This window comes from Talpa europaea, assembly GCF_964194135.1.
Source record: "Talpa europaea genome assembly, chromosome: 10".
NCBI lineage: Eukaryota > Metazoa > Chordata > Mammalia > Eulipotyphla > Talpidae > Talpa > Talpa europaea.
Window position 1 is genome coordinate 48,861,185 of NC_140077.1, and position 11,398 is coordinate 48,872,582.

An 11,398-nucleotide genomic window follows, 5' to 3' on the forward strand; every position below is an offset into this window, starting at 1 on the left:
GTTCCCCGCTCTGTCTCTGGTGAATCCTCTCACTCCCCGCATCCGTGGCCTGTACCCCACCTCTTGTATGCATAAATAAATAAATCTTTAAAAAAAAATCTTTCATTCAATATCAAAAAATGTAGGCTAGGTATACCTTAGTGCAAATGTACAATGACATAAAAGTCATGTCCTTAGCAATAATCTTTTCCCATGTAATGATCAAAACAGGAATATATATATTTTAACATATGTAAGTTACCCCACTTATACCATTTTTATTATAATGTACTATTTGTGTGAACATTTCAATCTACATTGAAGTAAAGAATAAAAAAGAATCTTCATCTTAAAAGGGTTGAAAAGTCCAATGGAAAAAGAAACAATTAAAATAGCAGTAGTAACAAAAACTGGGACAAAGCAAATTATTTGTGAAATGAAGGCTAATAAAGGAATCCTATGCAATGAAAGCAAGACCCAAGAGTTTAGGATATGTTTTGTATTGTAAAGAAGACAAAAAAGATGACCTCTTATAGGGCATTCATGACAAATTATATTTTTGAGATTTTAACTTGCAAGGGGTTAAGCACCATACTACGAAGCTGTCTGCAGCCTCTGCAGCACGAGTTCGATCCCCGGTCAGCCAAGGAGCAACCCACATGGCACAGCAGACCTCTCCTGTCTCACCCACTGCTCCTCTCAGCAGTGTATTTCAGTCAGTCTGTCTGTTCTGTTCCCCACTCTGTCTCTGGTGATTCCTCTCACCCCCCGCATCTCTGGCCTGTACCCCAGCTCTTGTATAAATAAATAAATATTTTTTAAAAAGAAAGATTTTAACTTTTCAAGTTTCTTGAAAACATCATTAAATCTATTTACCTTTTTTCTCATTATCTAAGAGCAATTTCAATAAGTATTCTATTCTTAGATACAACTAATGAATACAAATAAAGACCACCTTCTCTTGCTGTATTACACCAAAGATGAATATAAGAATGATATTCATTTCCAATTAAGTCATTTTATTTTCTTTCCTATATTTAAAGTATGAATACAAGGAAAAAACGAGTATGAATACAATCATATTTCTTATCTATCCCCATAATAATTTAAACTAAGTTACCAAGCCTTAAAGAAATTGTTTCTGGTAACACTACAAATGCTAAACATCTTTTTTTGGCATTTTGAATATCTAGAGAACTGCTCTACTGTGATCTTTTTACCCCATGCTGAGATCCTCTTAGTCTCCTTTTCCTAATAATTTTATTCACTACAGCTTTCTGTGAGAAATCCAGTTGAAGGGAGAAAAATGACAGTCCCTGAATTCACGGAATACAATACTTACTAATAATACATGTAATGTATAATTCACATATTATTTTAATTCTTTTATTATAATCAAATATTGATTAGGCTTCTTCTGTGTGCAATCTACGAATCAGAGAAAAGACCTGCCCTCCTAGAGTATTTTCGAGGTGAAGACAGGTAAGAAATAAAGTACATAGCATGCTTAAAAGTACTTAATGTTGCAGAAAACATCAGAGAAAGGAAGCAAGAGGTGAGAAGAGGCTTCAATGAGAATGTGACAGCTGAAGGAAGTGAGGTACAGGTTGGTATCTGTGTAAAGGGCACAGGAAAGTGCCAGGCTCTCGTGCAAGAGGCACATTGTAAGAGATGGAAGACCACAGCAGCTGGAATGAAGACAGTGAATCAAAGGCTAGTGGGAGATGAGGTTTGAACAGTGGAATCCAGATAGCTCCCTGTTTATAGGTACTATGGAGGGCTTGGCTCTCAGTAGCTTTCAGTAGGGTGATCTGAGGGCTGTAAGCAGAGAGGCAACAAGATTTGACCTGGGTTTCAACAGGATCATTTTGTTTACTGTTTTAAGAGTAAATTGATGCTCTTAAAACAATACATTTTAAGAGAAGAAAGCTAGGGGTCTCCCTGGTGGCGCAGGTGGTTGAACACAGCGCTGTGAAGCTTTCCGCAGCCACTGTAGCAACAGTTTGATCTCCTGTCTCGCCTGCTGCTCAGCAGTGTATTTCGTCAGTCTGCCTGTTCTGTTCCACGCTCTGTCTCTGGTGAATCCTCTCACCCTCCTGTGCATCTGGCCTGTACCCCAGTTCTTACATGCATAAATAAATAAATCTTTAAAAAAAATGGTTTCTTAAAAAAAAAAAAAAAAGAGATGACGCTGGTTTGGACAAACAATGTAAATAAAGGTGGTGAGAACTGTGTGGATCCTGGATATATCTCGAAGATAGGATTAACAAGATTTGCTGTAGGATCCAATGTAGGGAATGAGAGAAAAAGAGCAATCAAGGATGATCCCAAGGTTTTTGTCCCGAGTTTTTAACTGAGCTGGGGCAGATTGCTGGAAGAGCCAGATTGGGAAGAAAACTCAGGAGCTCAGTTTTGGACCTTAAATTCAAGATGACTTTCAGAGATTATCTCTAAGCAGAGTAAGCAGGCAATTGAAAATATGTAAGATGAAGGTGATAAATAGCCTGAGAGTCATTCTTTAAGTGGATCCCTGCCAAGTCACTGTGGAGAAGATTCCAGATTCTGAGGGCCACATCAGTAAGGCCCTGCAGCTCTGTATCTGCTTTTACAAAACCCAAAATAAGCCATACCTACTTTGGGAGAACATGGGCCAGGTCAGGGGGTGACTGCCAGTCATCCTTCAATATCCAGTGGAGAGACAGTAATTTACAGTCCTGGCTTGAAATTACTCACCATCACCTGTATCCACAACTGAAATAAAGGGTTTTCTTTTCTCTTGGAAATTGGATATTCTACCAATAAATAAGGCGAAAGCCAGCCTGGTGGTCTCTTCTGGAGTTAATGGGACAGGTGCATATCGGCAGAGGTAATTGATTTCCAGAATTCTTGTCCATCTCAGAAAACTAAAACTCTGTACCAATTCAACGATATCTCCTATTTTGCTCTCTCTCCCCTACCCCCACACATTTTACTTTCTGTCTCTATGAATTTGATTACTGGATATCTCATATAAGTGGAATCATACAATATTTGTCTTTTGTGTGACTGGCATTGTGTGAGTAGCATTATGCCCTCAAGCTTCATTCATGTTTTATCCCTGTCAGAATTTCCTCCCTTCTTAAGACGGAGTAACATTCCACTCCACTAGATTTATCCATTCTTCTATGTGGACATTATGCGTGGAGTTGCTACCACATTTTGGCTACTGTGAATAATGCAACTATAAACAAGGGTGTACAAATATCTTTTCAAGATGCTGTTTTCAATTCTTTCAGCTGTATATCAGGAAGTGTAATCATTGTGTCATCAGTGGACTTTTTTGACTGTATGAAAATGTTCCTTCTTATTTTTATGTGCATTTCCTTCTAGTACATGTAGTATTTTGTATTAATACCTATACTCTGTATAGATTCTATAATTGATAAAGAAGACAGGGCATGTAGTTAAAGCTTTGCCAGAAATTAAAAAAAAAAAAAGTCAAAGGATGTGGATAAATGTGCAATGCAAGGGAGACGACAAAAAGAGTGGCTGGCGGGTTACACAAAAACAAGCAAGGTTTTTGAAAACCAAGTAAACAAAGAACTTCAAGGAGAGAATGAATTACTGACTATATCAAGAGCTGCTGATAAGTCAAATGAGCACCAGTTTGGCCAAGTGGAGGTCATTGCTGACCTCAAGAAGGACACTGTCAGTGGCGGAGATAGTGGCAAAGTCTAAATAGTTGGGATTGGAGAGTGACTGGAAGGAGAGGAAGAACAAAAAATTATATAGAAACAATTCTCTCTTTTGCTTTAAAGAGAGAGAAAGAAATAGGGTAATAAGATGAAAAGTATAGTTGGCTGCCTTTTTCTAATGATGCTTTTTCAATAGCATGTTTGCAAGCTGATGAGAAATATCTAGCATAGAAGGAAAACAGATGCTGGAAAGAGGGTGGGAAATTGTTGGAGTATGACTTTTAAGGCATATAATTTAGACTCTAAAGATATCCATTAAATTGGTGAGGATCAATTAAAGAAAGAGTATTTAGACTTTTGCTATCACTGCCAGATAATAAACTAATGGCAAAACAAAAACATTTTTACACTATTAATGTAAAAAGGGAAATACAGATAATCGGAATTTAAAAGGAAGTCTCCGAATTCATCTGATTGTATATGAGAAAGAAGCACTTATCAAATATCTGGAATAATAATATATTCTATATTTAGAGGTAAAAAATAAGAACATAAGCAAATAAGAAAATAATTTGAACTGCATTAAAATGATAAACTATACAACTAGAAATAAAATATCTAAAGAGAAGTATAATTAGATTGAGCAACAGTTCTATCATACATAACTTAAGGTTTATTTCTTTATTATGTAAGAGGCACAGACAAACAAGTAAATTATCAAGAAACCAAGAGATAAATAGGAAAGTACACAGACTATTTGCACAATAGGAGATATAGTTAATAAATATTAGTACAAATATTAAAACTTTCTAGTAAGAAATAAAATGCAAAAGAAAACAATGAATAATCTCTTAGTAGGAATCATATTTATTAGGAATCCTACTTATCAGGAAAGCATAAAAAAATTAAAGCCTGCAATTCTGACTATATTGTAATAAAGACAGTACTCATATTGTTGGTAGTAATGTAAAATATTAATAAACTTTTGGAAAGCAACTTGGAAATTTACATCAATTAGTCATAAAAATATTTATAGTCTTTGATTCAGAAATAAATACTTCTTAAAAAGTACATGTAAATGATATCCAGTATTCACTCTAATTAGACTGTAACATTATTTATGATAATGAAATGTCAGAAATGATCTAAAAGCAAATTAAAAATAGATGAATGGCTATGAAAATTATGAACGCTGACCTGATAAAAAGAAGACATAAAATTTTAGAGTAACATAGAAGATGCTTATGATAATAAAGAATATTCTAAAACTTTAAAAAGTATACATTAATTACAGAATATCACATGCAAAGAGACTGAAAGAAAATATAAAATGAAAATAGTATAAATGTTTGGTAAACTGAGCTCTAAGGGGAATAAGTTCCTTGTTATGATAGCAACTATGAACACTTACTGAATACTTAGCATACGCTGGACTATGGACTTTATGTACAAGAATGCATTTAATCATATGGGGTAAGTTATAGGCAATAAATGCAGAGCTGATATTTGAATTCAGGCTATCTGTCTACCTAACTAGCTGTCTGTCTAAGTATCAACATTCACACATACTCACACACACACAAACACACAGATTAGAAAAGCTAGAAAAAACTCGATTTCCCTCAGCATGTGGGTGTCATATTTCAAAAGGTGAGGTATGTATATTACCGTATTACCTACAAATGTAATATTATTGGACATCTTAGATTATTATTCCTTAATAATTGCTAGCTAACCTTTCCACTTTCATGTAAAGTTAAATTAATTGGATTTTAAACAGATGGGAAATACTAAAAAAATCCTTTCAGACATTGAGGATGTTAGAGCTGTATAAGAGTTTAGAGATTATCAGATCCTTTTACCTCTACAGAGAAAGAAAATGAGTCTACAATCAGAAAAGGCTCCCTCAAAATCATTCACCTAATTACTATAACTAAAGCTAGTTCTTAATTTTACATTTCTTAAAAATAATGATGTAAAATATATATTAAATAAATACATAAATAACTAAATTTTAGGTTTCCTGATATTAGTCCAATGATATTTCTTCCTATACCATCTTACAACACTCTCCCATCCCTCAGGTTCTCCCCCCCAAAAAAAATTCCATTTCTGTATCTTTTACATTTTAAACACACAATAAAGCCTGGGCACCATATCTGATGTGCTTTACTTAAACTAAAATTTACAACAATTTTAAGAAGGTAAATATAACCTTAGTATATTGCCCAGGACCACAGAGCTTTGGACTGACTTCCAGGTCTGAGCCCAAAGTCAGAGTTCTTCTCCCCAGAGTCACACCAGCATATTTTGGAGGAAAAGTGCTCAAGCATAAAAGGGCTTTGGTTTTGCAGGTTCCTTGTTTCCGGTGTGCATGCCTTCAAGGGTTCATGCTGCGGAATTGTCTTTTTATGCAGACTCAGAACTAGTAGGCCTGTCCCAGCGGGTTAGAAAGAATATAGATAAATTCTATAAATTCTTATAGTGTGAGCAAGGGAGCAGAAAACATTCCAAACTTAAAGACAGAAATTGAGGAGGCAAAGGGACAAAATAAAATGAAATTTTTATTTCCTGACAACTGCGATGACTCATGAAATACATTAACTGCCATTTGATAAATACATTTCCAAGAAATTTTTGCTCCCTGTCCTTTGACTCATAATTAAACTCTACCTTCTGGCATCGCAGGCTTTATAATCCCCCTATCTCTAGTATGTGGGGGGGCTATCTTAGTGGCCTCCCTTGTCTTCAGTGTCTCTACTGCCGACCATCTTCCAAAGCAAAGTCATTGCTGTGTAATGCAAGCTATCACTTCTTCCTGAAATTCCTTTAAAACAGGCCCTAGTTTACCTTTCCAGATTTCTCTCTTCTCATTTCCTCAAATTCATTATAACTTATCTGTACTTTCCCTCCTCTGTGCCTTGGCTCACAGTGATTTTTTTATCTGGAGACCTTTCATTTTTGGCTCTCTAAATGTGGGAAGTTCTTTAAGGCCCATTTCAAATATAATCCCCCCCACCTTTTTTTTAATTCTCCAAGTTACAATCCCTTCCTTGTGTAGACCCTATAGCACTGGGTGTAACTTTTACAAGACTTGACATCTAACCTGTATTGTGAATATTGGACTATCTGAACTTGTCAGTTCTATTAAGACCATTATGTGTCACTAACCTTTGTTATAGAGAACACCTGGAAAAGGCAGTCATAGTTAATGATGCAATTTGTGTAATGCAAACCAAATCGATGCTTTACAAAATTTTACTATCAATTAAAAACTGGTCAAAAGAAACAAGCAAATTGAAAAAAAAAAAAAAAAACCTTCTAATGGGGCAATTCATTTTAAAGTAACAGACAACAGTTGACAGACATCTACTTGTTCAAGAAAGGATTGCCTGTATTACGTAAATGACAGATTCAGAGAGAGCCCCAAGGGATAAAAACAATCAGAAGACATTGTTAAACTGTTGTTTATTTCTTGATTTTCAGTTTTGTACTAATGAACAAAGGAAGCTCTGAAACTTCAAAACTAGAAAGTGTACTGAGAAACGACAAACTGCATTAAAACTACAAAACGGCAAATATTGAATAATGCAAATCACGTTGAGCAGGACCACTACGCGATTGGTTCACTCGCAAACAAAATTAAAAACAAAACTCAAGGAAAATTTAATTCCTTTTCCCCAGTGAAAAACGAAATAAAAGATCTTCTGATGTTATTGATTTACCCACATTCTAAAGCTAATCAGAGAAATCTGCCATCTCTCAGAAACATTCCATAAAGGTACTGAGATAATATTTCTCTTAGGGAGTTCATGAATAATGAATCCAGGGGCCGCCAGCTGGAACTACGTCACTGCTGTTTACTTTGTGACTTTTTTGGGGGTGGGGGTGGGGGTGGGAGAGGGGTCGAATGAGTAGAAATTAGTTTACATCGACGCCAAACCAATGCCTTTTACGGAGTAAACACCTCAACTCAACTAATTATTTTTTCGTATGGACCTGCCACACTTGTTGGTAAGGGCACAATGAAATAAACCGATAATTTCAACAAAGGCAACAACAGGCACCTGCAGCCTCCCAAACGGTTAGCAAACATTTCCGCTCCAATTGGGCCAAATTCTGGGATCTGGGCGCGCAGGTGGGCGTCACCAATCAGTGCAGAGTTCTCTCCGTAAGGTGTAAATCTGGAGGGGGGCACATGAGTCCCCTCCTAGGGATCTGAGTTGGGAGCAGGCTCAGGTTTTGAGACAAACCTCTCCTCCTACCACACGTGACCGAGCGGCGATCAGCCTGGGAAGAGAGACACCGCAACGAGCCAGCCAGGGGACACAAAGGCTCGTTCCCGCCGCATCCCGGGGAGGATCCCTGAGCCGCCCGAGCTGGGCGTCTGCGGAGCCTGCGCAGGCTACGCCGCGAGGCGCGCCGCTCCCGGGCCCGCAGGGCGGTGCCGCGCAGCGCGGGGAGCGGGAGCGGGGAGCGCGCGCCGCCAGCCCTGCGCGCCTGCCCACCCAGCGCCGCGGGAGCAGGGCCGCCGAGCCGCGCGCAGCCAGGCCGCAGCCGCGCCGCAGCCGCACCGCAGCCGCAGCCGCCGCCGCCCGGCCCTCGCCCGCCGCAGGGAGCCCCGCAGCGACGTGGACCAGGGTGAGGAGGCCGAGGGACCCCAGCCCCCCGGGCAGGCCCGAGGCCGGACCAGCCCATCCCTACCAGGCCCCGGGTTTTCCCTTATTCTCTCGGCCCTGGCTCGTTCCCTCACCCCCTAATCCTGCGCGGGCTGCGGGGCGCCGTGAGCAGCACTTACACTACGGCTCTGGAGATCATCCAGGACACCATCTTCCCGGGGGCTTGAACCCCACCCGGGTGGGTGGGTGGGCGGGCGGCCGGGCGCGGCGGACCAGGCCGCCAACGGCAGGCCGCGCGCTCGCCGGCTCCTCGTGCGCCCCGGGGCCGCGCTGGCGCCCTCCGGAGCCGGGCCCGGTGTCTCCGCGCGGCGGCCTGAGCTGCGCGGCGGTGGGTCCCCAACCCGTCCCCGCCCGCTGGCCGAGCCGCCCCGGAGCCAGCCGGCCCCGCCCCTGCGCTCCGCTGATAGGCGGCGGCGGCGGCGCGTTGGCCGAGGCCGGGTCTGGGCAGCCGGGCGCCCCGGGCTGGGCGGGCGCGACCCGGGCCCGCGCCCTGTGGCTTCTGGACCTGGACCTCTGCGCGCTCTGGCCGCCTCACCCTTCCTCCTTGCGTCCCCGGGATGCCCACCTGGCTGTGGGGAGCGGGAGGCTGTGGAAGGGGACTTTGGGGTCGGGGGATGTCAATGCGAGCGTTGAAATAGCAAAACTTTGTGTCGGATAGAATCCTCAGGCCGGGGATTCTAAAGAGCCGAACTTTTGAGTCATGTTGGTCACACCGGCCCCCTCACTGTTGACCAAGACCCAGCGCATCTTCAAAGCACCCCAATTTAAGGATAATGTCGAGAGGATCCTTGCATAGGCCTCAAGTGTGTGCGCCAGGAGTCTCGTGGTGCGTGGTGCAATGCAGGGAGGGGCAGAGGAGGAAAGCATTGGATTTCATGTTTGCAGCAGTGGGTGTAGTGATACCACTTTCTGGGCCTCTTAGGTCACCCTCGTGTCACAGCATCTGCAAAGCCTGTTTTACAGATACACATCTCCAGTATTTCCCTGAGCCTTGCTGATAACAAAGTAAAAGCTGGGCCCAGGATTCCTGATCTGGCCTGCTGTTTACAGCTATTTTTTGGGTGATTACTGCTTACACCTTGCAGTTCTTGTAGGCATCATAATTTAAAAAGTCAGAATTTAAAAACACTAATGTTTTTGTGAAAGTATCAAATTGAGAAAATGATCTTAAAGTTTAGTGTTGTCTCTTTTTTCCCAGTTAAGATGATAGTACAAGGTAATTCTAGTATTCAGGTGGTAGAAAGAATACAGTATGAAATAGGGGCTTTGAGCTTTTAATTAAAGTCCTAGAAAACATAATAGCTTATTTTGTGGCCATACTGTAATTTATTCTTTTTGTTTCTCAGTTTCCCCATATTAAAAGGAGTCTAATAATACCATAGCCTACCTCTTTGCCTTCCAGGGGTGACATGAGGCACTGCTAAATACATGTTTAGGAAGTTTTCCGACTTGCTTGAAAGAAAATCAAGGACATGTAAGGTTATCCTGGGTTCTTTAAATACCCTAGGTCAACCAATTTGATAATATTTTGATTAAGAAATGAGCTTAAAAACTGCTTCTGCTTTTGCATTAGGCTCTTTTGGCTTATTCATAATACAAATATATATTTTAATTTCAGCAGTTTCATCAATAAAAATTTTCATTTGCTTGGAATCTCGATTTGTGGCCATTATGCAGCTTTATTGGGAATCAGGTGTGTCACATATGCACCCGTTTTCTGGAAAACTCTTTGGCCCAATGAAACAAACTCATTTGAATATCATTCAGTGCCCTCCAGGAACAGATCCTGAAATGTTTTCACAGCCTTAATTTTCTCTGCCCTTCACAGCTTCTTATGTATCCTTTCCCCACCACTCTTCTCTGAACAGAGCTGTGTTTTCATACTCGGTTCCTTTGCCTGTACTTCATTTTTCCTTTAATTACTTGCCTGCCATACTCTACCTAACAGTATCCTCATTTTCCAATGTCCTATGATTTTCTTCAGTAAAAAAATTCATAATTTTTTCTTGTCTCCCATGATTTATCACATGATTTTCCACTTAATGCCTGTGCAATTCTCTGAAGTTATGGTTATGTTTTACCTACATCTAATTTACTGAATGGTAAAATGTTTGAGGACAAGTGTGGTGTGTTGTTAGCTATCTGTGTTTTCGCAGTATTTAGAAGAGGTTCGTTGCCCAAAAGTTTCAATAATGTTTGTTAGATACAGTCACTTTGATCTTAAGAATCAAAACTTTGGGGCCTCCCTGGTGGAGCAAGGGATTAAGTCACAGCACTATGGAGCAGTTCACAGCCAATGCAGCAGGAGTTTGATCCCCAGCTGACCTCTCCTGACTCACCCGCTGCTCCCCTCAGCAGTGTATTTCAGTCAGTCTGCCTGTTCTGCTTCCCACTCTGTCTGGGTGAATCCTCTTAGCCACCACACCTCTGGCCTGTACCCCCGTTCTTGTATGCTTAAATAAATAAATCTTTAAAAAAAAATCAAAACTTTACAAAATTCCATCCATGCGGATTGGAAGTCTCTTAAAAGATGTATGTCTTTCATGCCTGTTAAATTTAGGGGTCATTGTGAATTTGAATTATTGTACTGCACCATTATACATTGATTCCTTCAGGGATTGCTGAGGGATATAGGCCTGCTGGCTTCTTTCTGAAATGTCCCTAGATGGCTGTGTTAAATTTCACTTTATATGCTTATTATATTTTCTTCCTCCTCCACATTCATGTCACTTTTTGCTGCTCTCAATCTGGAACTCCCTCCTTCACATCACAATGTACCATATGTTGGAAACCACCTACCCTATGCTACATACATATTGTTGAGTCAACCTTTACAACCCAAAAACCTTGGCTTGTGTTTATTCCCTTTTGATAGATTGGAAATAAGTTTAGAGAGCTCACTGCCCATAACCACATAGCTCACAGGAAACCTAATCCATGCTTCCCAAACATTCTTTATATTAAACCCATAACTGAATTGAGTCAATGGCAGTGGATCCTCTAGGGGTATGTTCGGGGGCTTTCCCCTGCTCAATGGATGGAATGGTAGGGCCTAACCACCAGCCT

The 11,398-nt window shown here is 40.7% G+C and overlaps 1 protein-coding gene across 1 annotated transcript in view; it reads right to left on the bottom strand.

The window, feature by feature from the left end:
* The window catches only part of REEP3 (receptor accessory protein 3), a gene marked incomplete at its 3' end in the record, with an annotated part of 89,515 nt that extends 80,698 nt beyond the window's left edge, over positions 1 to 8,817 (bottom strand). Inside the window, exon 1 of the mRNA XM_084245895.1 lies at positions 8,452 to 8,817. Within this exon, the coding sequence (XP_084102021.1) occupies positions 8,452 to 8,483 (32 nt within the window). The 5' untranslated portion in view covers positions 8,484 to 8,817. The remainder of the gene's footprint in view (positions 1 to 8,451) is intronic.
* Positions 8,818 to 11,398: the final 2,581 nt, after the last annotated feature.